Raw genomic sequence first — 24473 nt, 5'->3', positions numbered from 1 at the left:
GCAAATGCAGAAAATGTAGGTTTGAGTCATTTGAGGAAGCCCTGTAGGCTGTTGCTGATAGAGCTGCATGTGTAACCCACACAGGAAGCTATAGTCACGTTGCAGAAAAGGAACGCCCCGATGCCTTTAACTACAGTTAAGCCTATTGATCAGGTATTACAAGTTGGTTCACGCTGGGAGACAACATAGTTCACAGATTCAGGTGGTAAGTACATGTTTTGTAGACAGACTGAAATAATTTGTGTATGCATTTTGTGGGAGTGGGTGAAATGTTAACTTTAAAGTAAGAGCTGAACCCTGACTAAAAAGTCACTTAAAGACCACAATCCTTTCATTGCCACAGAACCAAGTGATTTATTGCTTGTTTTGATGTAGTGTAAAGAAGGCAGAGGTGAAATTACTTAAATACAAACTTCTATAAATTCAGTTAATGCCAGATAGTTTTAATTTCAGTTTGATTTAATGAAACTCCATGGCTCAATGTCTCCTCTAGGAAGTAAGATTGAAGTCATGTCTGCAAAGAAAAAAAGGATGGGATCTCATCGCAGGTCAAATCAAAATAAAATGGACACTGAGTCACTCCACGTAGAGGGGAGTGCATCAGCAGCAGAACTAATACAAGAGGAAAAGAGTGAGACAGATTTATTGGCAAGTCCTGACTGCTCCCAATCTGAAACTCAGCATTCGCCGTCATCAGAAATGACAGGGCACAGGAGAAAACTTGGGTCTAGTCGTAGTAGAAAAGGAAGAGGGCATGTAAAGGAATCTTTTGCTGAGTCAGGTCACAAACCAAGAGAGGAAGTTGAGGAAGATACAAAGGATAATGAAACCCTCGAAATCAACATGTCAATAGAGACGCCAAGATACAGAGATTTAAATAACCCTAGTGATGGTAACAGCTCACTGTTTTCACTGCCTGTGCCTGATGTCATGGACGTTTTAATTTCCAGAAGTGAAAATCAGCAAGAAGCTCATAATGAAAGGGAGACTGACTCGGGGCTGGTGTCAGATTTTCACAAATTAGAGGAGCTGGAAAGTGTAGATGTATCTTTGACTCAAGAAAGTGGGGATGTTACCTCTGAAAATGCACATTATGTTGACCTCTTTACTTCCCATACAAGTCCTGCATTCAGCAAATCAACTCATGTGGAAGTGTCAGACAACGCCTCATCTGTCTATTCTCTAACAGAAAAACAAAACAGAGAAAGAGATGACGCAGACCTGGTAAGGCAGGGCAAACCTTTACATGCCAAACCTTTCAGGGAGACAGAAGCTGCTGAGTCTTCTATCACATCAGAGTTAAGCACAAAAGAAAACGTCAGAGAACATTCTAACATTGAATGCAGTGTAGAACAAGAAATACATTTAGATGAGGAACAAAGTGAGCTTATTAACTTATCTCAAGTGGAAGGAGCTCATCAGTCAGAAGATGATTTAACTGAAAGAGAGGCTGAGGCAGCACAGATGCAGGATGTGCAGCATGTGCTTGTCTCATCTGAAAGTGTGACAAATGAGGCAGGGGGTACCTCTGACACCAGCTCTGTAAAATTAACCGAACAACTAGAGCTACGCTGGGTATACAGAGATGAAGACCAGGTAGAGGATGATATAAAACCCACTGCTGAACAAGCAGTTCATCATGAGATGAAAGATAGTAGGAAAGAATCCTCCTTAGAAACACCATACACAGAAATGAATGCACCTTTAACTTCCCAAGATCAGAATATTTTTGTCAGAGCAGAAAAACAACCTGATACTGACTTCCACCCCATTGTGAGCAGAAGAAAACTGGGGTCTAGTCGAAGAAGTAAAGGAAGACAGCATGTCAAGGACTCTGCTGCTGAGTCACAAAACCAAAATGTGGAGGGAGATGAAGAAAACAGAGATAATGAAACTGGTGGAACAACAGAAATGCCATCATCAGATGAAGTGGTGATGCAGGAAGAAACTGTGAAAACTGTTCTGGAGGGAATGGACACATCTGAAGCCATTACAGATGAAGTTAAAAATGATGCATACCTTGCTGACATCTCTGAGTTAATTCAATTTAATGTACAATCAGGTCCAACAGTAGATCAGCAGCTCATTGACCAGTCAAAGCCCACAGAGATGGCACAAGAAGAACTTCATAGTGTTGATTCTGCTACAGATCCACAATACAAGGAAAAAGATGAAGAGACTGAAGCTTCAACTCATGATGGAGATGGAGACATCAGCAATTTGGAGAGCAAATCCCATGTGAAATCAGAAGATGTAGAGTTTCTCCAAATTCAAGAAGCTACTGTGGAAAAACCAAGTCTTAGAGAACATATTAAAGTTGAATACAGTGTCGACCAAGAAATACTGTCATTACCACAGGAGGAAGTTAATTTAAACCAAGATGAAAATGAGCATTTTAACTTACCTGAGGTTGTAAAAGCTCATCAGTCAACAGATGTTTTTAATGATAAGGACACTGATGCAACAAAAATACAAGACACACATCCAGTAGTTGTCACATCTGAAACAGAGACACATGAAAGCATGGACAGTTCTGATATCAGCTCTATTAAATTAACAGACCAAGATGAAATCTGTGACACTTACCAGTTAACTATAAAAAGTACTGATGATTCTTCTACACAGCAAGATGTTTCAAGTCCTGATAACAAAAATGAGCAGTCTATAAAACACAGCATGTTGGAGACTTTGGATCACAAAAAAGATGACTACAACACCAGAGAACCACAGATCAGTGATTTAGGAAGTAGAGACACTGAAGTAGGTCAGGTATATGATGTTCAGGATCAGTTTGAGGGTGACCTAAAACCTACTACTGAAGAAGTGGTGCATGATGAGCTGAAAGAAGTCCCTTTTGATGATGTTGACAGAGATTCTTCTTTACCGACTACGCACACTGAAATGAATGCACCTTTGGCCTCCCAACATCAGGATATGTTAGATAAACAACCTGATACTGACTTTCACCCCATTGTGAGCAGAAGAAAACTGGGGTCTAGTCGAAGAAGTAAAGGAAGACACCATGTCAAAGACTCTGCTGCTGAGTCACAAAACCAAAATGTGGAGGGAGATGAAGAAAACGCAGATAATAAAACTGGTGGAACTACAGAAATGCCATCATCAGATGAGGTGGTGATGCAGGAAGAAACAGTGGAAACTGTTCTGGAGGGAATGGACACATCTGAAGCCATTACAGATGAAGTTAAAGATGATGCACACCTTGTTGACATCCCTGAGTTAATTCATTTGAATGTACAATCAGGTCCCACAGTAGATCAGCAGCTCATTGACCAGTCAAAGTCCACAGAGATGGCACAAGAAGAACTTCACAGTGTTGATTCTGCTACAGATCCACAATACAAGGAAAAAGATGAAGAGACTGAAGCTTCAACTCAGGTCAGAGATTTGTATGCCAGCAATTTGGAGAGCGAATCCCATGTGAAATCAGAAGATGTAGAGGTTCTCCTAACACAAGATGTTACTGCAGAAAAACCAAGTCTCAGTGAACATATTGAATCAGTCTTAACAGAAGTGGATACATCTGCAAATGCTAGTGATGAAGTCAAAGATGCCATAGATCTTGTTAGCATCGTAAATGTAGAATCAAGTCCCACAGCATATCAGCAGCTGTTTGAAATTGAAAACAGTGCTGATGAAGAAAAAATGTCATTACCATTAGCAGAGGACGCATATCTAAATGAATCTGAAATTGGAGGAGCTCACCAATCAAACACAGAGGCAACAAAAATACAAGATATGCCTCAAGTAGTTGTCAGATCTGAACCTTTGACACATGAAGCCACACACAGTTTTGATACCTTCTCTTTGAATTTATCAGACACTGAGCTAGGTCAGGTTCAGAAAGATGAAGACCAGGCAGAAGATGATCTAAAACCTGCTACTGAAGACACTGTTCATCATGAGCTGAAAGAAGCCCCTTCTGAAGATGTGGACAGAGATTCTTCTTTACCGACTGTGCACACTGAAATAAATGCACCTTTGGCCTCCCAACATCAGGATATGTTAGATAAACAACCTAATACTGACTTTCACCCCATTGTGAGCAGAAGAAAACTGGGGTCTAGTCAAAGAAATAAAGGAAAACACCATGTCAAAGACTCTGCTGCTGAATCACAAAACCAAAATAATGAGGAGGTTCAAGAAAATAGAGATAATAAAACTGGTGGAACAACAGAAATGCCATCAACAGATGAGGTGGTGATGCAGGAAAAAACAGTGGAAACTGTTCTGGAGGGAATGGACACATCTGAAGCCATTACAGATGAAGTTAAAGATGATGCACACCTTGTTGACATCCCTGAGTTAATTCATTTGAATGTACAATCAGGTCCCACAGTAGATCAGCAGCTCATTGACCAGTCAAAGTCCACAGAGATGGCACAAGAAGAACTTTGCAGTGTTGATTCTGCTACAGATCCACAATACAAGGAAAAAGATGAAGAGACTGAAGTTTCAACTCCAGGCGGAGATTTGTATGCCAGCAATTTGGAGAGCGAATCCCATGTGAAATCAGAAGATGTAGAGGTTCTCCTAACACAGGACATTACTGCAGAAAAACCAAGTCTCAGTGAACATATTGAATCAGTCTTAACAGAAGTGGATACATCTGCAAATGCTAGTGATAAAGTCAAAGATACCATAGATCTTGTTAGCATCGTAAATGTAGAATCAAGTCCCACAGCATATCAGCAGCTGTTTGAAATTGAAAACAGTGCTGACGGAGAAAAAACGTCATTACCATTAGCAGAGGACGCATATCTAAATGAATCTGAAATTGGAGGAGCTCACCAATCAAACACAGAGGCAACAAAAATACAAGATATGCCCCAAGTAGTTGTCACATCTAAACCTTTGACACATGAAGCCACACACAGTTTTGATACCTCCACTTTGAATTTATCAGACACTGAGCTAGGTCAGGTTCAGAAAGATGAAGACCAGGCAGAAGATGATCTAAAACCTGCTACTGAAGACACTGTTCATCATGAGCAAGAAAAACAATCTCACATGACAAGCAGAAGAAAATTTGGGTCTAGTCGAAGAATAAAACAAAGACAGCATGTCAAGGACTCTGCTGAATCTTTAGAGGAGATCAAAGAGGACATCAGAGGTAATAAAGACTCTCATCAAACTGAAGTCAGTGAAATCAGAGATAACTTCCCTCTTGCTGGCACCTCTGAGATAAATAATTCAAGTGTACAATCAAGTCTCCCAGTAGAGCCACAACTAGCTGACCAGACAAATACTAGAGAGATGCCACATGAAGACCTTCATAGTGTTGATTCTGCACCAGAAGGAAGCACGAAAAGAGAAGAGGAGACTGGAACAGCAAAGCAGGATGGAAATGTACAGGCAAATAATTTGGTTAAGGAATCACGCATAAAATCAGAGGAAAAAGTAGAGATTACCATAGAAAATATCTCCTTTGGGGAAAACACCACACAAGAAAGTAATGTTAATGAAGCATTTGTATCATTACAAAAGGACTTGACCACAAATGAGCAACAAAACAGGTTGTTGAGCTCATCTGGGCTCACAGTTCCGCAAAATTTAGAAGATAAAGTTAGTGAAGCTGATGAAGAGATAAAAACTCCTTTACAAAACACACAGCCAGAAATGCATATACAACTTAGCACTCAACCTCTGGGAAATCCCCAGAATATACATCCAGAGCAAACCCAGACAAGTATAGAGACTATAGAAGATGGTGGAACAAAAAAACCAGCGGAAGTAAGAGAAAACCACAAAGCAGATGCAGAGGGTTCAATGAATGTGAATGTTCCTGGACATGATGAATTTGGACTCCAACATGAAGCTCCTGCAGTCAAAGAAACACATGCTTTAGATGAGTTCACACATACTGAACTGTTTCCTGTGCCACATAGTGAAACCAAAACGGTGGCTCAGCTTGACACATTTCGCGAGGAAAACATCAGCGCAGAAGCATCAATGGAAGAAAATTCTATCTCTGAGGGAGGGGATGAATGTAAAGACCAAGGAACCCCAGATCAGAGTGGAAATTTACAAATAAAACCCCAACAGAAGAGGAGGAAGATGGGGTCTACACGCAGGTCACAGATGAAGAGGAAACAAGAGGGAGAAAACGAAACAGAGGATGGAAACTTTCACACAGATATCGATGTAAGAGATCATGAAAAGACAAAAGTTGTGGAGGAGTTACCGGAGATGTTAATGGAAAAGTTAAATGAAAATGAAAAACCTTTACAGAGTGAAACACAAAAGGAAAGCAGCGCCCTTGAAGAGGAGCATAAAAGTCAGAGTAATGAAACCATCGATTTAATGGCTGCCGTTCCTCTGCAGGTTCCACCCCATGGGGAGGCAGTTGTTAATCCTGTTATGTTTGCTAATGCAGCCAGTGTAAGCAGTTCTGAGAAGAATGAAGATGTCATTTTGAACACATCTCAACCTGTTGATTTCACAAGTGCTGAGATACATATACCCTCTGTGGTTGTTGAAAGCAGTAGCATTTCTATGAATCAGATCTTGTCTACAAATACTGAGAACGCTGGTATTACATCTGTTTATGAAATGTCACAGAGTACACAAAATGATGACAAAATACCAGAGAGCCTGAGAAAAAAAGAGTGTGAAGACAGTATTGAACAAAAGGCTTTGAAATCAGCAGAATTTCCCACTCTGGAAATAGTCAAAGAAGAAGCTGGAGGAGGGAATAATAATACATTAGATAATATGAGGGAGCAAAACATCTTGCATGAAGGAGCTTCCAACATAAATACTGAGACGAAGAATGAAAGTCCAGATCTGAATTCGACTAACAGAAGAAGAAAGATGGGCTCCACACGTAGGAGTCTAGGAACAAGACCTAAAAGAGAAGACCTGAGTGAAAAACAGGCAGATAATACTGAAGACGCTGAGACGACAGTAAATGCAGGCGATGTAATGACCCAAAGTATCTGTGGAATCAAAGAAGAGGAGCTTCAACTTCAGACAGAGCATAAAGATGGTGTCTCTGATCGGGGTACAGACAAAGGTTTTGAAACAGTGGATTACAGCAACACTGGTGACACTTGTAAAACATCTGTGCCTCAGCAGTTGGATGATGAAAATCCTGTTTCTAAAGGCTCACTGGAAGACTTCGATCAGCTAATTTCAGATGATCTCCCAGAAAAACCAGCTGCTTCATCCAACATTGATGCAATGTCTGATCCAGCAGTTGGTGGGAGAAGAAGAAAAATGGGATCTCATCGGAGATCACGTGGGGCCCAAACCCCAAACCAGGGCGAAATTACAGATACACAGAATGGAAGTGATGGCAGAATTGTCAAAGATGAAAGTGTAATGAAGACAGCAGAGAACAAGCTGGACAAAATAACTGAGGTAAGTTAGAAATCTTCAGCTCTGAATACTTAAAAATGAGCAATTTTTATGAGAAAGTCAGTTTTAAATGGCATTTTCACAATTATGATTAATTTTTGGTTATTTTTACTAATTTATGGTTAATGTGTGATGTTTCTCTGTGATGCCTGATTAAATTATCAGATTTTTTAAAAAATAAAATTAAAGCCTTTTTAAGTATTTGGTACATTATTAAGTCAGTAAATTGTCAAATCCAACTGAATAGCTCTTCTTCAGCAGGTTGTAACAGTCGCTGTATTCTTTTGCACAGTAACAATGTGTAATTTTGCACTTCCCGTTTGCATAAAACCACTTGCACACTTGTTAAATGTTGGTTTTAAGAAGAACAACATGACACAACAACTCAAAATGAAGAACATGTGGTCCAAGACTACTAAGTTTCACATGTAGGAAAGGAGAACATGAATATATCTCTGGCTTTTTCTTCTACTGTGTTTTTCTGACAAGGTGAAACAAAGCAATCAAACAATACATCTACCCATCTAGCAAATGTATCACTTGAATAAGCTCTCTATTGTTTTAAACATTGTGCTAGTAGAACCAATCTGAAGGAAAGTGAAGATGTTTTTTTTCCTCTCCAGGTTAATGAGAGTTACACAAATCCATTTTCCATCAGCACCCCAAGCACCTCTCAGACTCTGAGGTAAGTTTGATTGTGAGACTTAACAGTTTCCTATATATACACATGATCTGAGGTTTACCAACCATGAATTCATTCATTCATTCATTCATTCATTTATTCATTTAATTCGAGCAAGCAAGCATTTACAACACAAATGACCTGCATACAACAAAAACAATCAACGGTATACATGCAGGCACAGTACTTCAAATACATTCATTTATGCTCGAAAAGGAGTGGGAAGAAGAAGGCTTATTTAATCCCACCCCATTTCTCATCAATAACTTAACATAGTTTCAAGTACTCACTCATGTCTTTAAACTTCAAACCAGGACAATGAGCAAATAGGCCTATACCAAATTCTAATAAACTCATTCACAGTATTTACATTATTCAACCAACATATGTGTGAAATAATAGAAACAAAATACATTAATGGTGATGTTACCATGGGTAACAGTTAAATGTTAATTTACATTATGATAATAATTACATACCAACAATGGTAAGAAAACTACAATACCACTAATGCAGTGTTTTTCCACGTTGGGGTTACAACCCCACGTGGGGTCACCTGGAATTCAAATGGGGTCACCTGAAATTTCTAGTAATTGATAATTTTTTTTTTTTTTTAATTACTAATAAAAAATCTATGGTGAGTTGAGAGAGACAATCAAAATACATACAAAAGATGACAAACTGTGAAGCTGAAACTGAAGCACTGTGGTACTGCTTATCTTTCAAATGTTCATTGTGGTCGGTTTCAGATGCTGCAGCTCTTTCATAATTTATAGTTTGAGTTCTTGTTTGTTCAGTATTAATTGTCAGCCTTGTAAATACAAGCTGGACTGACTGTACATATCCTGACCAAGGAAAATAAAATTCTCACTTTGTGCAGTAATCTACACCTGGCTTTTCTGCCTCCGTCCATAATAATATGCATTGTATAGACTAAATGTCATCTAAAATTAATGTTTATTTGCAACATAGTATAGCAAACTATTACATGATTAAAAACAAATTAATTTTAGCAAAAAATATGTCTATGTTTTGAATGTCTGGGGTTGCCAGAAATTTGTGACGTTAAAATGGGGTCACGAGCCAAAAAAGGTTGGGAACCACTGCACTAATGGTTGTGAACAGCACATACCAGCAATGGAATGGTTGCAATGAATGCAACATGATGAAGCACACACCCAAATGCTGATGATTACTGTACATACATTAAGTTCAGCTCTGCAAAAATCCCCTTTATATGTCCACCTTTGCCTGAAACTGCAAAAAGATCAGCATTATAATAGTCGTTCTCTGACACTCACTTTCACCCCCGTTGTTCTACATACAGTGCAGTACTTGTTAATGTACTCCTCTAATCCCTCTATAATAAAACGAAGGGCGTTCTACACCTGTTTCTCCATTTCTCTGGTATGTGTTGGCATTCAAACAAAGACTTACCATCTGTACCACTGCCATTTATCTATTTCAATCACCACGGAGTTTAAGTCTCTGACTCATATCTTAAATCATGCAAACCTCATGGCTGAACTGATCATCACGTACATACTTCGTTATTAAGCAGCCAGTACTTATATTGACAATTTGTAAACAAATGTTTTCTTAAAACACTGGTGGTCTTGTTAGTTTGGAGATTCTGTTCACCTTATCATCAGTCTGCAAAGCGTTATATGCCACTTGGGGCATATTGTATGACAACCTACTAGTTATTTATTATTTTTGGTTATAAATCACTTCTTTCTTGGTTATTAAACATAAAAATGTATCTATATACCTTCAGTTTTTGTAGAAAATCCAAATATTTTGTGTTTAATGCTTGAAAACTTTCTAAATATTTCATATTTGTTCTGTTCTCTGTTTTTGTCAGACATTGCACATCTGTTTTTATTTTAGTTCATACAAAATAAATGAAAATGAATGTGATATTACCTGTAAATTTTCTATTCTACAGTGAAAAACCATCTGAACGAGTGAGTCCAGCCCAGCACCTTTATCCTGATGTACAGTTGAGTCAGGAGAGGCAAAAGAAGCTTTCTTTAGGTAAACTGACTTTGAATACATGTACTCTGCAGCTAACGTTAGAAATGTAAAAAGAGAATAAAGTTTTATATGAGAAAAAGGCATAAACATTGCATTACTTGTTTTCTTTGTCACTGTGAGCAGGTTATGCCAGAGGAGCGAACCCCAGTGACGACATGTACGATGTGGTCATGATTGGAGACAGCTGTGTGGGCAAGACCTCCTTTATGAAAAGGGCTCAAAGTGGGAAGTTTTCTTTAGATTTGCCAGCATCTGTTGGTAAGACCCTGATATTTATCTTAAGATTACTTTACTAATTATTGATAAATGTACAAAACAATGCTTTATAATCTAAATTTTAGGTCTTGATTCATGCATATGGACTGTGATAGTGGATGGAAAAACAGTGGTGCTACATTTATGGGACACAGCAGGTCAAGAAAGGTGAGTCTACTCACTAAACTAAACTAAACTAAACTCATTTCAAGGTCATCGCCACCAGTGATTTATGGATTATTATAAAGCTTTAAGACAAAAAAAAAGTGATGAGAAACCCAGAAAAGCCTTGAAATTAAGTAGAATTTTTTTTTTTTTTTAAGTCATGGAATGTCAATTCTAATGATGCACCTGTTGGCAGAATTAGCCATTTGTGAGTAGAAAGGTATTGGGAAACATACAAAATATCACCTACAGCCTAGAAGACTTCCCATTCCCACTGATTCGGAATATTATCATGGTATAAATGTTTTATATGTTGTCAATAATTATCATAACGAATGTCAAATCAATAAGTAGTTTAAAGGTTAAAAGGTTAAAGGTTAGTTTATTAGTTTAAAGGTTGATTTTTTTTTTCTTGACTGACAGCTTAGAAAACCAGATGGTTATGTATGGTTTGAAATGATTATTTCTGGTGAGACTGTGACAAATACTTCAGAAATCTAGAGGCAGAACATTTATAACAATTTTAATGATTAAAAAAAAGTCAGCGTTATAAAAAAAAAAAAAAAAAAACAAGTTCTGAAGCATTTTATAAGTGTAAAGAACAATGTAAGTAAAAAAAAAAACTAAATATGAAATAAAAAGCATTTATTGCAATAATATTTAAGCAACATGAAGTTATATTTTGACTTTTTATTTTCATGCTGTGGCGGCTTTTTGTTGTTGGAGTATAGTCATTTGATAATATTAGTTGTTAAAGTTAGAATTAATTATTATTGTCATTTATCTTAACAGTTGAAAAGTCAATAAAATATGCACATTGAGGCAATTCATGACCTATTTTTGTAACCTATTTTGTAAGTCCAGATGGAAAACGGATTTTTTGGGTCTTGAGCTGAAAGAATTTGGGAACTACTGATGTAAGTAACTGAAGAGTCATGGACATTACAGTATCGGTCCTTGAAATGTATAGATTTGCTGTGTGTAAACTCATGTGAGAGCTTTGATTACACAGAGCTGATCATTCCCTGAGGACTGGACCAGGTTTTTGTCATCACATCGGTTCAATCTGGGTTAAGCTCTGTGTATAAACAGAGAACCTAGTTTACCTCTCAGGCAATGGGCGTTCACTGTGTCACTCAACATTGTGTAATTTCATTGTTTACGAAGGCTGTGTTTTTGCCGTTGGTACAGTAAATGTTTACGTGTTTAGTTCAGTTAACTGTTGTGGAGCCCAGAACATGTCATCTGAAGTCTCAGCAGGGTGTTCAGATCAGCAGAGATGTGTGGTTGCCTCTGTTGTTAGTTACAGAAAGTTTTAATATGAATCGTCATAGGCAGCGGCTTCTGTGAACGTGAGCCAAACAATGTGCTTTTAGAGTCTGAGAACCTGCTTAAGGCCACGTTGTGACCTGTTTTAGAACTGGTTTGATATATCACAGTGATGTTTTGTATGCTGGAGTTACAAAGCATAAAACATCAAGTTGCATGTGTAAGATTAGATTTATCTATTATCGTTACAATAATAACACTACAGAACCATTATGCACATTATGCAGTTCTGAGCTGGATTTATTGGTGTTTAGTTTAAATTTTATTGTTTTCGGATCAGTTCATAATTTGTCATGTCTGCTGTAAAATCAAGTCAGATTTCCACTACTTTATTGAAGCAAGAATAATATGTGGCATTGAGGTCATCACTCATTCCAGACTCAGTGAAGTCGCTGCTTTTTTTTGCCTTTAAGAACTTGAGGAACCAGTTTCATCATTGCAGGGGAGTTTCATTATGGTCTCATTTATATCTCACTATATTATCTTCTCTCAAACAAGACTAGTTTGTGTTTTTATTAGGGCTGTCAAAATTAACACATTAATGAGAATTAATCTATCATCATGATTAATCTGATTAAAATTTTTAACGCAATTAACCCATCTGCAACGCAGAATGACTCTGAATGTCTGCCAATGCATTTGGGGCATTTATACAAGTAGACTTAACATCACACATGAACAAATGGACAGTTGATCCGGTAGTGACAGGCAGCAGAACCAACCCATAAAGATGAAAGACACTAAACAGCACGTTGGCCCTCTGGATGGAAATATGAGGACAAAAAAAAAAAGTTAAAAATAAACACATTAAGTGCATCTATATTCCCTTCTTTCTTGAGTCTGTTTGCTCATGCAAAATAAAACGCGATTAATATAGATTAAAAATTAACAATATTTAATCATGATTAATTGAAATTAATCCATAACAACCCTGTGATTAATCTGATTAAAAATTTTAATTGTTTCACAGCACTATTTTTAATTTACATAAATGTGATTAAAGTCATTTTTAGTGTCTGTAAACTTAACATGTTTCTCCTGTATGTAACTCGTCCATTATTATATTCCTTCAAAGGTTTCACAGCCTCACAAGACAGACTTTCCATAAAGCCCAGGCATTTCTCCTGATGTATGACGTCTCCTCTCCTGAGAGCTTCTCTGCCGTCAGTTACTGGGTCAACTGTATTAAGGTATGGTGCATTTACAGCTGCTGCATGTCTTTGCTGTTGAAGTGATTTCATCTCATAACTTGATGTGGAAATGCAAAGGTCTGGACATACTTCTACGTTGAAAATCTGTTTATCCTGTATATGGTGCCTGCTGAGTAACTGCTACACTGTACTATCAGTCTGAATATTCATACCCTGGTTTACATGAGGCACGTGGTTATATCTCACTATCTCAGCTTTCATGTTCATCTGTGATAGTGACAGTTTCTACAAGTGGCATTTTCAGGTTTCTCCAAATTACAATAAGACCTCATTCAGGTTTCTAAAATCAGGATGTGCAGCATATAATCAAGGTGAACATGATGGTAACTACGACTCTGCTGTGTGTCAATGCACTCAAGTGTTTTTAAAAGGGTAGTAATTCATGCCAGCTACAAGACAAATTGTGGTGTTTTGTAATGCAGTGAAAAATTGTAACATATTTACAACAGCAAGAAGTAATAGAGTATCTGCATTATAAGTTCCATTCATGTTAATACACACTGAATGATCACAGATAATATGTCTAATGATACATTTAATTTAAGATACAAAGAAGATAACGTCTGAGCAGTTCATATATTGACACCCATCTGTTTCACAGGAAGGAGCTGCAGAAGACGTCATCGTTCTACTTCTTGGGAATAAATGTGATCACACAAAGAGGCAAGTCCAAATTCAACAGGGGGAAAATCTTGCAAAGGTAAAGCTCTTGTCAATAAGTTCTTCTCAGACTCCATTTGATGATGCTAATAAGCAGCTAATGATTCGTTAGGATTATGAAACAGCCTGAAAGCTGCTTATTTTCCCTCCACAGGAGTACAACTTTGACTTTATGGAGTGCAGCGCTGCCACAGGTGAAAATGTGATAGAGTCTTTGGAAACAGTTGCCAGGTAACAGATGTGTTATCAGTTAAGATATCCTCTTCAACTTCATCCATCCATTTAACTGACTGTATTGTTGTGTTTTTTTTAGGCTATTGAGTCAGAAAGCTGTCACAACAGAGGAAACCGTGGTATTACTCAAAGAGTCTAAGCCCAAAAACAAATCAGGATGTTGCTGATGTTGCTGTGTTTCTTCAGTGAACTGATGAAATCCTGCATACTTTATGTTCTGACGAGGTTTTCTGGAGGTTAGCATTGGGACCCTACTTAATTAGTACAACTGGTTGTCTTTAACTTAGCTGTACATTTATCTTTACAAATCTTGTTACATCTATCAGGGATTTCCACCTTTCTATTTGTTTTAGAGGACAGTTGAAAAGTGAGTGCATGCCGGTACACTTACATTATTTCACTATTTTAATGGTGTCTTTTCAGGAGTGATTCAGATGAAGCCACAGAGGGACTCCAGGTTTCTGCGTTTGTTGACGTAGATACAAGTTAACGTAAAGGTTACTTGATGATAGATGTTTTTATCTTTCATTTTTATTGATGTCAGTCTGCCCCAGGGCAACTGTGGCTACAGATAGTTTACCACCACCAGAGGGAGAATGTAAGAGCGAATGAATAATGGATCCACTGTATGCGCTTTGAGTATGCTTTCATAGAAAAGCGCTATATAAATCTAATCCATTATTATTATTATTATTCCGATACAAGTTAATGTAAAACTCACTTTGCTGGTGCAATTTGACGTTTGCTGAATCATGGTATTTCGTGGCACACATATTTTGTGTTGATGTACAACCTCATATTTCATTGTTTGCTTAATCTATGTGGGTAAAATGCTGGTTGGAATTTAGTGCCGGGTATACTAGAAATCATACGTATAAAAGCACATATGTTTTGGTGTGCTCTCTTGGAATGTGCTTGTGAATGAGAGCAAATGTTTTCACTCTTAGCTGTCAGTGCACAGCATTAATCAATAATTAAATTATAGGTCTTATTTTACATGTTTACTACTTTCATTTAGTACATTCAGTTCTCTACATTCTGTTGTAAATAGTGTTGACACTTGTCCTCCCTGCAGTTCACACAGCTGCACAGATCTTCATAAACAGTCTATAATTACAGCAGTAATAAATTAACATGCTTAAATCTTTCTTTTTGTGCATCACCCCATAACCATGTCAGACTACGACTGTGTGCCCACAAGGTTAATTTGTATCCTGATGGAAGTCTTGTTTTCTACTGACAAAGACATCAGTGTTCCCACTGGAACAAGTCTGTCTATGGTATGAAGAGCATGACAACAATGGCGCCACTGCAATAATCTCATAACATCCCAAAGGAGCTTCAGTGGGAAACAAAAACGCTGAGAAAATCTTCCACCATTAACAGTGGCCCCTAATGATTACAACAAATCTAATAGTAGTGATTAACTCTGAATTTGTGCCACATTCACCCACAAACAGGGCAGTTCAACTCAAATTTGAGTTCACCGTCAAATACAATAATCAAATACTCCTCTGTTGAATAATTAATTTTATTGATCAAGTTTAAATTGAACTCATCTTCCCAGGAAATTTCTGTTTTCTTCCAGTGAGGTCTTTTGAGGCTGTATTCATGCTAACAACCACTTTGTAACTAATGTGAAATTTTCACTTTGTAAAGACTCAAAAGCAGTTCAATTTAGAATGTGCAAAATAACAACGGCCTGGATTTTTTTTTTAGAAAATAATTTACTTCTGGGTAAAAGTGGTATTATACACATGGAAACATGACAATTTCTGGGACAAATAACAAATACAATACAAATAACCAGTCTTTATGTAAATGTCATTTATGGGTCTTACATTACCATCTGGCTTGATGCTATTTAATAGTATGCACAGCTTCTCCCTGGTTAGTTGCATTTTCTTCATTGGTGGTTATTTTAAACCCTTCCAACTGTAATCTTGAGTCCATGTTTTTTGAGTGGGAAGACTTCTTTTTGTTCTTTTTTGTGGCGTGGTACTGTTGAATGGCACCCATGATATCTGTAGCAGTCCAGTGGTTACGTGTCAGGGCGTCCTGCAGAGTAAAGCAGCCATCTCTGGTGCGTCGTACTCCCTTACATACTGCTGTACTGCGCAGTTCCAGTCCTATCTCATGCACGATTTTGCGCAAATATTTCTGTGTTTCATTCAGACATTGCACCTCTGTAGGAAGATAAGAAAAAAAACAAATTAAAACCACTAAGTATCCTTAAAATGCAGATTATTTGAATTCATTTTCTTGTGTTACAATGTAGATTATTTACCCAAAGTGAAACTGGGAGGCTGGAAGTGAATGCAACGTATATCAGTCAAAATAGGCAACGATTTCCCTTCTGGACCCAGTAAGCCTTGCACAGCCATCTCATAAGCTTCCTGTGAGCGCATGTCTACTCTGGAGTACCTGTAGGATTAAAAAAGTTATGTAATTGCTTTCATGAGCAATAATTGATCAATATAGTGTAGCTCTGCTAAAAGCACTGCAGGAGTGGATGAAGGCACAGGGCAAATACATTAGTAGAGGTGGTATTATATTACAAGAGGAATCCAGTCTTAGGGCACTCAAGTGTTTTTAACTAAGTTTGTGGAAAATTAAATTCAGTAAACCTACATTAACAAGGCCTTTTGATTGGCTCCCTGCAGCATCGCCAAAACCTTGTCCAGCTTTTCCTGTGTAATGTGATCTGATAAACACAAAAATATTTCTGGGTCACATATACTTCAAGTATTCCCACAGTAAAGTCAACAACAAAAAAAGCCTGTGCATAAATAAGACTACAACAGCTCAGAACTAAAAATGTGAATCTGACTTTGAAATGTTAGATGATGTTTTTATCATTCTGTGGTGAACTGCGTATACAAGTCAATGCTTTATCCTGTTTCTCTGTAAAAACTAAAACACGTGATTTTAGAATAATTTACAGATGAAACTGGAAATAATCTGAATTCAATTTCCTTGAACTATTAAAGCAGTATTTTTCCATACCGTAGGTGGTTGTTTCTACAACTCGGCCTTTGTGTGAAAAGTCATCTGTCGCTGTCCCAAATTCACCCTCTAATGTATAATCCTGAAACACAACAAAAAGAAAGCTTGGGTATATTTTTTTCTTCCTAAAAAAAGGAAATAAAATGAAATAAAATAAATCATACCCTTGTGACTCGTGTTTGGTGGAGATTATTTAGGGCCTTATTTCCATTTCCAACTCCTAGAACTACAGATAAAAGAAAATAAAGGTAAAATATAATAACATGACTATTAAATATCTTAACAAATATAACACTGTGTAAAACAATTTGTTCAAAGTCATACCAAGAACACCAGAAGAAAATGCATCTAGGTGATGTCCTACTCCCACTTTAATGTTCTGGAACTCAGGTCCAGTTACTACAATGCAGAACAATTAACAAAATGAATGCACATACACCAGCTGCTATTAGGTTCTGCTTTTTATGGTCTGTTTTAATGTATACCAATGGCTCTCTTTGCAGCACACATTCTGATATGTCAATAACTTGTTCCGCTAATGCCACTAGAATTAGAAACATTGGTAACTTCTTCCCATGTGAGGACATATTTCATCTTATTTAGCAACACTGCAACACAAGTGTATGGGCTGAAATATGTGCCACCAGAAACTGAATTTGAATAATGAAAACTAAATCTGAATTGCATAATTTTAAATTGAATTTATTAGTTTTGAGCTTAAGTCCAATAAACTTGAAACTGAATGTAAGATTATGAAATTGAATTCAGTTTCTCTGAAACTATATTTTATCCTCACTGAAAATTCAACTCTAAATATTTTCACATTCAGTTCTCAAAATTCAGTTTCAATTTACTGTGACAGACATCAGGGTAGTTGAGGAAGAGCAATCAAGCGCAGATACACAGGACTCCTCTATGGCCAATCTGCACCTACATTTTTGAGCATGTAACATAGTGGTTGTCAAGGAAACAGAGGAGGAAGTGCTTGGTGGCCCAGAAGTGTCACAGCAATACAAAAGCCACAACACAATTAGTCACAACACAATTAACTACAACACAACACAATAAGCTATAACAGAAGTTCTCCCACAACAGAAACGGGTGGTGACAGGAGTGGACTTGGTGATTAAGTAAGTAAATAACAATAATTTCAATGATTTAAAACTTATGAATAACGATTTTCTTACTTAATCACCGAGTCAGCTCCTGTCACCACCCGTTTCTGTTGTGGGAGAACTTCTGTTATAGCTTATTGTGTTGTGTTGTGGTTAATCGTGTTGTGACTAATTGTGTTGTGTTGCGATTTTTGTATTACTGTGACACTTCTGAGCCACCAAGCACTTCTTCCTCCGTTTCCTTGACAACTATTATATTATGTGCTCAAAAACGTAGGTGCTGATTGGCCGAAGAGGAGTCCTGTGTATCTGCGCTTGATTGCTCTTCCTCAACTGCCCCAATGTCTGTCACAGTAAATTGAAATTGAATTTTGAGAACTGAATGTGAATTGTGAGAACTGAATGTGAAAATATAGCGAGTTGAATTTTCAGTGAGGATAGAATATAGTTTCAGAGAAACTGAATTCAATTTCATCATCTTACGTTAAGTTTCAAGTTTATTGCATTTAAGTTCAAAACTAATAAATTCAATTTCAAATTATACAATTCAGATTCAGTTTTCAGGATTCAAATTCAGTTTCAGTGGTGGCACATATTTCAGCTCATACAAGTGCACAGTTTGGGCAAAGTTTAAGTGATGTTTAATTTTTGTTGGTTATTTCATTAATCGCATTGCTGAAAGAAACATGCAGTTCATGCTATGATAATGTTCATCATGTCACAAGAAATTTTGTTTCTACAAGGTGAAAGAAATTTAATCATTTAATAGTGAAGGAGCCCATTTTGGAAGATTAAGCTGATTGGGCCAGACCAAGCTAGTAACGGAGTAAGAAAGCACTGTGCAGCAATACTAATCATTCCACATCTGTTTTTAAAAATTAATTTAGCAGCAACCATAATAGCTCAAATTATAGGTCTAAGCAAGTACTTTAACATGTCATTAAGGAACAAAATCCAAATATTTAATAAAAACATGAATTTATCATCATTGACAAAGTAATGAAGTGAGGAAAAAGATACAGCAGTTTTTCAAGGTTTGGAAAAAATACCAAAAAGTGCAAATATTTAGCATACTACACTTTTCTTAATATATGAGAGTACATTATATCAAAAAATGAAACATATCAGTTTTATTTTAGTTTTAAAAGACCTTAATTCATGATAATGGAGTGAGAATCCAAAACACTAAGAGTGAGGTGTTTGTTCAGTGTGATGCACCATAATAATAATAATCAAAGATTTTATTAAGATACTGATAAAATTATCAGTCTTTAGCGACATATGTTTCATTACTATATTTAATACGCATCTTTCTACTGTATTTTTAATATTAAATAACATTCAAAATCCCTATTGTATTTAATTTTGAAATACAAGATTAGACACAGGCATATATTTTTATCATTTATATACAGTACAGGCCAAAAGTTTGGACACACCTTCTCATTCTTCGCATTTTCTTTATTTTCATGACTATTTACATTGTAGATTCTCACTGAAGGCATCAAAACTATAAATGAACAGATGTGGAATTATGTACTTAACAAAAAAGTGTGAAATAACTGAAAACATCTCTTATATTCTAGTTTCTTCAAAGTAGCCACCCTTTGCTCTGATGACTGCCTTGCACACCCTTGGCATTCTCTTGATGAGCATCAAGAGGTGGTCACCTGAAATGGTTTTCACTTCATAGCTGTGCCTTGTCAGGGTTACTTAGTGGAATTTCTTGCCTTATTGATGGGGTTGGGACCATCAGTTGTGTTGTGCAGAAGTCAGGTTGATGCACAGCTGACAGCCCTATTGGACAACTGTTAGAATACATATTATGGCGAGAACCAATCAGCTAAGTAAAGACAAACGAGTGGCCATCATTACTTTAAGAAATGAAGGTCAGTAGTCTAGAAAATTTCACAAACTTTGAATGTGTCCCCAAGTGCAGTCGCAAAAACCATCAAGCGCTCCAACGAAACTGGCTCACATGAGGACCGCCCCAGGAAAGGAAGACCAAGAGTCACCTCTGATGCTGAAGATAAGTTCATCTGAGTCACCAGCCTCAGAAATCGCAAATTAACAGCAGCTCAGATTAGAGACCAGATGAATACCACACAGAGCTCTAGTAGCAGACACATCTCTACAACAACTGTTAAGAGGAGACTGCGTGAATCAGGCCTTCATGGTCAAATAGCTGCTAGGAAACCACTGGTCAGGAGAGGCAACAAACAGAAGAGATTTATTTGGGTCAAGAAACCCAAGGAATGGACATTAGACCAGTGGAAATCTGTGCTTTGGTCTGATGAGTCCAAATTTGAGATCTTTGGATCCAACCGCCGTGTCTTTGTGCGACGCAGAAAAGGTGAACGGATGGATGCTACATGCCTGGTTCCCACCGTGAAGCATGGAGGGGGAGGTGTGATGGTGTGGGGGTGCTTTGCTGGTGACGCTGTTGGGGATTTATTCAAGATTGAAGGCAACCTGAATCAGCATGGCTACCACAGCATCCTGAAGTGACATGCCATTCCATCCGGTTTGCGTTTAGTTGGACCATCATTTATGTTTCAACAGGACAATGACCCCAAACACACCTCCAGGCTGTGTGAGGGATATTTGACCAAGAAAGAGAGTGATGGAGTGCTGCGCCAGATGACCTGGCCTCCACAGTCACTGGACCTGAACCCAATCGAGATGGTTTGGGGTGAGCTGGACCGCAGAGTGAAGGCAAAAGGGCCAACAAGTGCTAAGCATCTCTGGGAACTTCTTCAAGACTGTTAGGAAACCATTTCAGGTGACTACCTCTTGAAGCTCATCAAGAGAATGCCAAGAATGTGCAAAACAGTCATCAGAGCTAAGGGTGGCTACTTTGAAGAAACTAGAATATAAGAGATGTTTTCAGTTATTTCACACTTTTTTGTTAAGTACATAATTCCACATGTGTTCATTCATAGTTTTGATGCCTTCAGTTAGAATCTACAATGTAAATAGTCATGAAAATAAAGAAAATGCAAAGAATGAGAAGGTGTGTCCAAACTTTTGGCCTGTACTGTATACATTGCTCTTTACATTCTGAATTTATGCTGTATACAGTCATTTACAACCTTTACTGTTCTTAATTTACACTGTATTCTCATATATTTTCTCATGTATCCAGTTGTAATTCAAGTACAAATTAGATAAACACAGTTTTAGAAACTAGAGACATATCTTTGATGCTGAGTAATCGAAAGTATTGTTTTAGAGAAAAAAGAAATTGACCCTGATGTTCACTTTTGCTTGGCCAGGCCCTGTTATGTCATTTTAAATTGAAGCAAGACTGTGTAAACAAAAAATGTGTATTTATATTCGACATCAAGCATTGTATAATAGGTTAAGAGCTTTACATGACTATGAGTCTTTTTTTAATTGTGTATTTGTTATTTTTTAATCGTTTGAAATCACATGAATGGGAAGTTAAATTATTCTGTGGTTTAGCAGCATCTTCACTGTGCAGTCATGTGTATCAATAATAAGCAGCTGATCCAGTATCAGAGGAAACACATACCCAGAGGGTGTTTGGATAACACTGGTACAGAGGCCGCAGACACTGTGATTTCCTTGGCTGTTCCAGTCTCATTTCCCTGAAGGGGTAAGAAGCGGATCTCCCGAGGAAGAGGCCGAGACGGAGTGGTGTTTACACCTGAACATAACCCACAATGAAAGCAGGACACACTTCAAAGTCTGGGCTGAGACATGAGGACACACACAAGCTGTACAGAGCTTCACTGACACGACACGAGGTTCCTCACAAATGTTACCACCGTAAGGTGTTAATTTAAGGTATTAATGTTGGATTGAGCTGAGGTTAGTTTCAGGATACCTCACCTTTAAGAAGACTAGTTTCAACACTGTCCCGCACCAGTTTCCAGTGGACACCAGGGGGTTTGTACACACAGAATAAACCCTCTAACCTCCGAAACGTCCGGATAGCTGGTGTTGCCATTGTGACAACGATTAAAAAAAAAAATTATACTGAATTTATATTTATCGATACATCTGTTTTGTTGTACCTAAAACATGAACCGTTTATCCTTCAGTTGACGCATGTCTGGTGCGCATGCGTACTTATGTACCGTTAAGCGTGTTTTAGTGCTGAAGTAGCTATGCTGCCCCCTGCCGCACTGGAGGTATATGAGCAGTCCTGTTCATGGATGAAGTACATGTATTCTCGAGATGGAACACATGCACAGACAGATATACAACTCCAAAGCTCATTATGAGCCATAATAAGAATCATCGTTGTTGTAGCAATGAAAGCAACGTCAGAAGCTGCAACTACTATATTTCCTCCACAGAAGAACACAGCAAACAACTTTATTCAACTCATGTAAACACACCAGTATTTATAAGAATGTTTCTAACCAGCGAGTTTATGTGTATAGACCTACAAATAACTGCTGAGTGTTAATGATTAACGTTGTTTTCTGTTATAAAAATAGTTTGGTATAATTAACAGTACTCTCTGCAATAGATAAACCCTACAAGTACGTAATTTATAACAAATATACAGCATACATACAATATACAACATGGTCATGAAACGTGACATTCATTGGCTGTTTGGATTGGATGTTACATTAAAGTCTACACATGCCAGTATTACTGTCCTTTATTAAAAAAACAAACAAATAAACGTGACATGGTGGTGCAGTGGTTAGCACTCGTGCCTCACAGCAAGGAGGTCCTGTGTTCGATTCCAACCAGGGACCTTTCTGTGTGGAGTTTGCATGTTCTCCCCATGTTTGCATGGGTTCTCTCTGGGTGTTTCAGCTTCCTCCCACCATCCAAAGACATGCACTGATAGGTTAATTGGTTAATGTAAATTGCCCATAGGTGTGAATGTGAGAGTGATTGTTTGTCTCTGTATGTCAGTCCTGTGATGAACTGGCGACTTGTCCAGGGTGTACCCCACCTTCGCCCCTATGTAGCTGGGATAGGCTCCAAGCGACCCCCGTGACCCTAGTGAGGATAAAGCGGGTTCAGAAAATGAATGAATAAATGCTCATTTTTAAGTGTATAACACCATTTGTTTAATTTATTTTACTCATTTTTGAAGTTCAACCAGCATTTCAGAATACAGAGATTAACTTTCCTCTGATACTGTAACAAAAGCAGCCGCTTCTCACAATTGAGAATTATTCTGTAATATTTTGTCATTAACATATCCAGGTTAATGTAGGGTTTGAAAACAGAAAATGTCCATATGAAATGCTATTCATTATTAACAATTTCAGTGTCAGTCGACATTTATAATCCTCACAATAAATGTCAGTTCTGCCCAGGTTAAAGACTGATTTTTGGTCCTTCTGAAGACCAAAGAAACCAGATGGTTGTTTGTGGTCTTCATTTTTTCTTTCTGGTCAGGACATGGCCTGACACTATCAAGTATTCAGAAATCTAGAACAGGAGCACTTAAAACAATTATGACAAAATCATTTTTGTACAATCTGATCATGTAATTCTACGATTTGAAAAAAATACATAAAACAACTGAAACATTTATATTATCAACATAAGCAGACCCTAAACACAAATAAATAATTGCATTTTGTCAAGATTATTGATCCCAATATAAAACAAATTTCAATTGCTGTAATTATGGCTGCTAATCTTGAATAAAATTTTAACTATACAAAATTTTATCTTATATGACAGAAAATTATCTCAATAATTATCAACAGTTATCACTTCATCAACCAGCTATATGTTAATTTTGAAAATTGCATTTTAAAGACAAAACTAGAGCCTGGCCCAAAACAAAGCTCCTACCTGGATTTAACTATGCAAAAAGGTAGAGTCCTACCATTGCATAATTACTGCAGTGATTTATATCTTTCAGGTCCAACAAGTTCTTAAACCGTAACTGATTTAGTGAGTAGCTTCTCATTAATTAAAACCATCAATTTGCTAGAAAGTATAAAAATTAGACAATGGTTCAGGGGTCATGACACACCATTTTCCCCTCTGGATTGGCTTGCAGTCCAGACCTGAACACCACTGGGAATCTTTGGTATGTGATGGAGAAGACTTTACACAGTGGTCTGACTCTTCTATTATCAGTACACAAGTTTGGCGAGAACTGAATTAAACTTTAGACGGAAATAAATGTTTTGATATTTATTATGGCATTGCGTGGCATAAATAATGCAAAAGTAAATGTGATGCAAACTGAAATATTGTGTGGGACTTTTTTGAGCACACATTGTATATTACATGAGGTAAAGTAGGTTGATTGAGTTATGCAAATGTTCAAATATGTTATGTCATTACACCCAAATGTAACACAGGAATGCTTCTCCATCAGATGGTCTCACTGGAAATGGGGAAGTATGGCGATGAGGACGGGGAAGTGGCATAACTTAGGGACATGGG

General features: G+C 37.4%; 2 protein-coding genes across 2 annotated transcripts; one reads left to right on the top strand and one right to left on the bottom strand.

The window, feature by feature from the left end:
- Nucleotides 1-96: 96 nt before the first annotated feature.
- rab44 (RAB44, member RAS oncogene family) lies at nucleotides 97-14946 on the top strand. The gene is made up of 10 exons (XM_030134066.1): nucleotides 97-205; nucleotides 494-7380; nucleotides 8001-8062; nucleotides 10008-10096; nucleotides 10220-10354; nucleotides 10438-10519; nucleotides 12921-13035; nucleotides 13658-13756; nucleotides 13871-13947; nucleotides 14030-14946. The coding sequence occupies exons 2-10, from the start codon at nucleotides 511-513 to the stop codon at nucleotides 14115-14117; spliced, it is 7617 nt and encodes a 2538-aa protein (XP_029989926.1). The 5' UTR covers nucleotides 97-205; nucleotides 494-510; the 3' UTR covers nucleotides 14118-14946.
- A 518-nt stretch (nucleotides 14947-15464) lies between these two features.
- trub2 (TruB pseudouridine (psi) synthase family member 2) lies at nucleotides 15465-22174 on the bottom strand. Its single transcript, XM_030134068.1, has 8 exons — nucleotides 21927-22174; nucleotides 21607-21741; nucleotides 17281-17355; nucleotides 17121-17182; nucleotides 16957-17038; nucleotides 16582-16654; nucleotides 16238-16374; nucleotides 15465-16136 (listed from the first exon to the last, which is right to left on the bottom strand). Exons 1-8 carry the CDS (start codon nucleotides 22042-22044, stop codon nucleotides 15811-15813), a joined length of 1008 nt encoding a protein of 335 aa, XP_029989928.1. The 5' UTR covers nucleotides 22045-22174; the 3' UTR covers nucleotides 15465-15810.
- Between the last annotated feature and the right edge of the window lie 2299 nt (nucleotides 22175-24473).

This window comes from Sphaeramia orbicularis, chromosome 5 (assembly GCF_902148855.1).
Source record: "Sphaeramia orbicularis chromosome 5, fSphaOr1.1, whole genome shotgun sequence".
In the NCBI taxonomy this organism is placed as follows: Eukaryota; Metazoa; Chordata; class Actinopteri; order Kurtiformes; family Apogonidae; genus Sphaeramia; species Sphaeramia orbicularis.
Note: the sequence above shows the minus strand (reverse complement) of the source record. Positions and strands in the feature narration are given on the sequence as shown.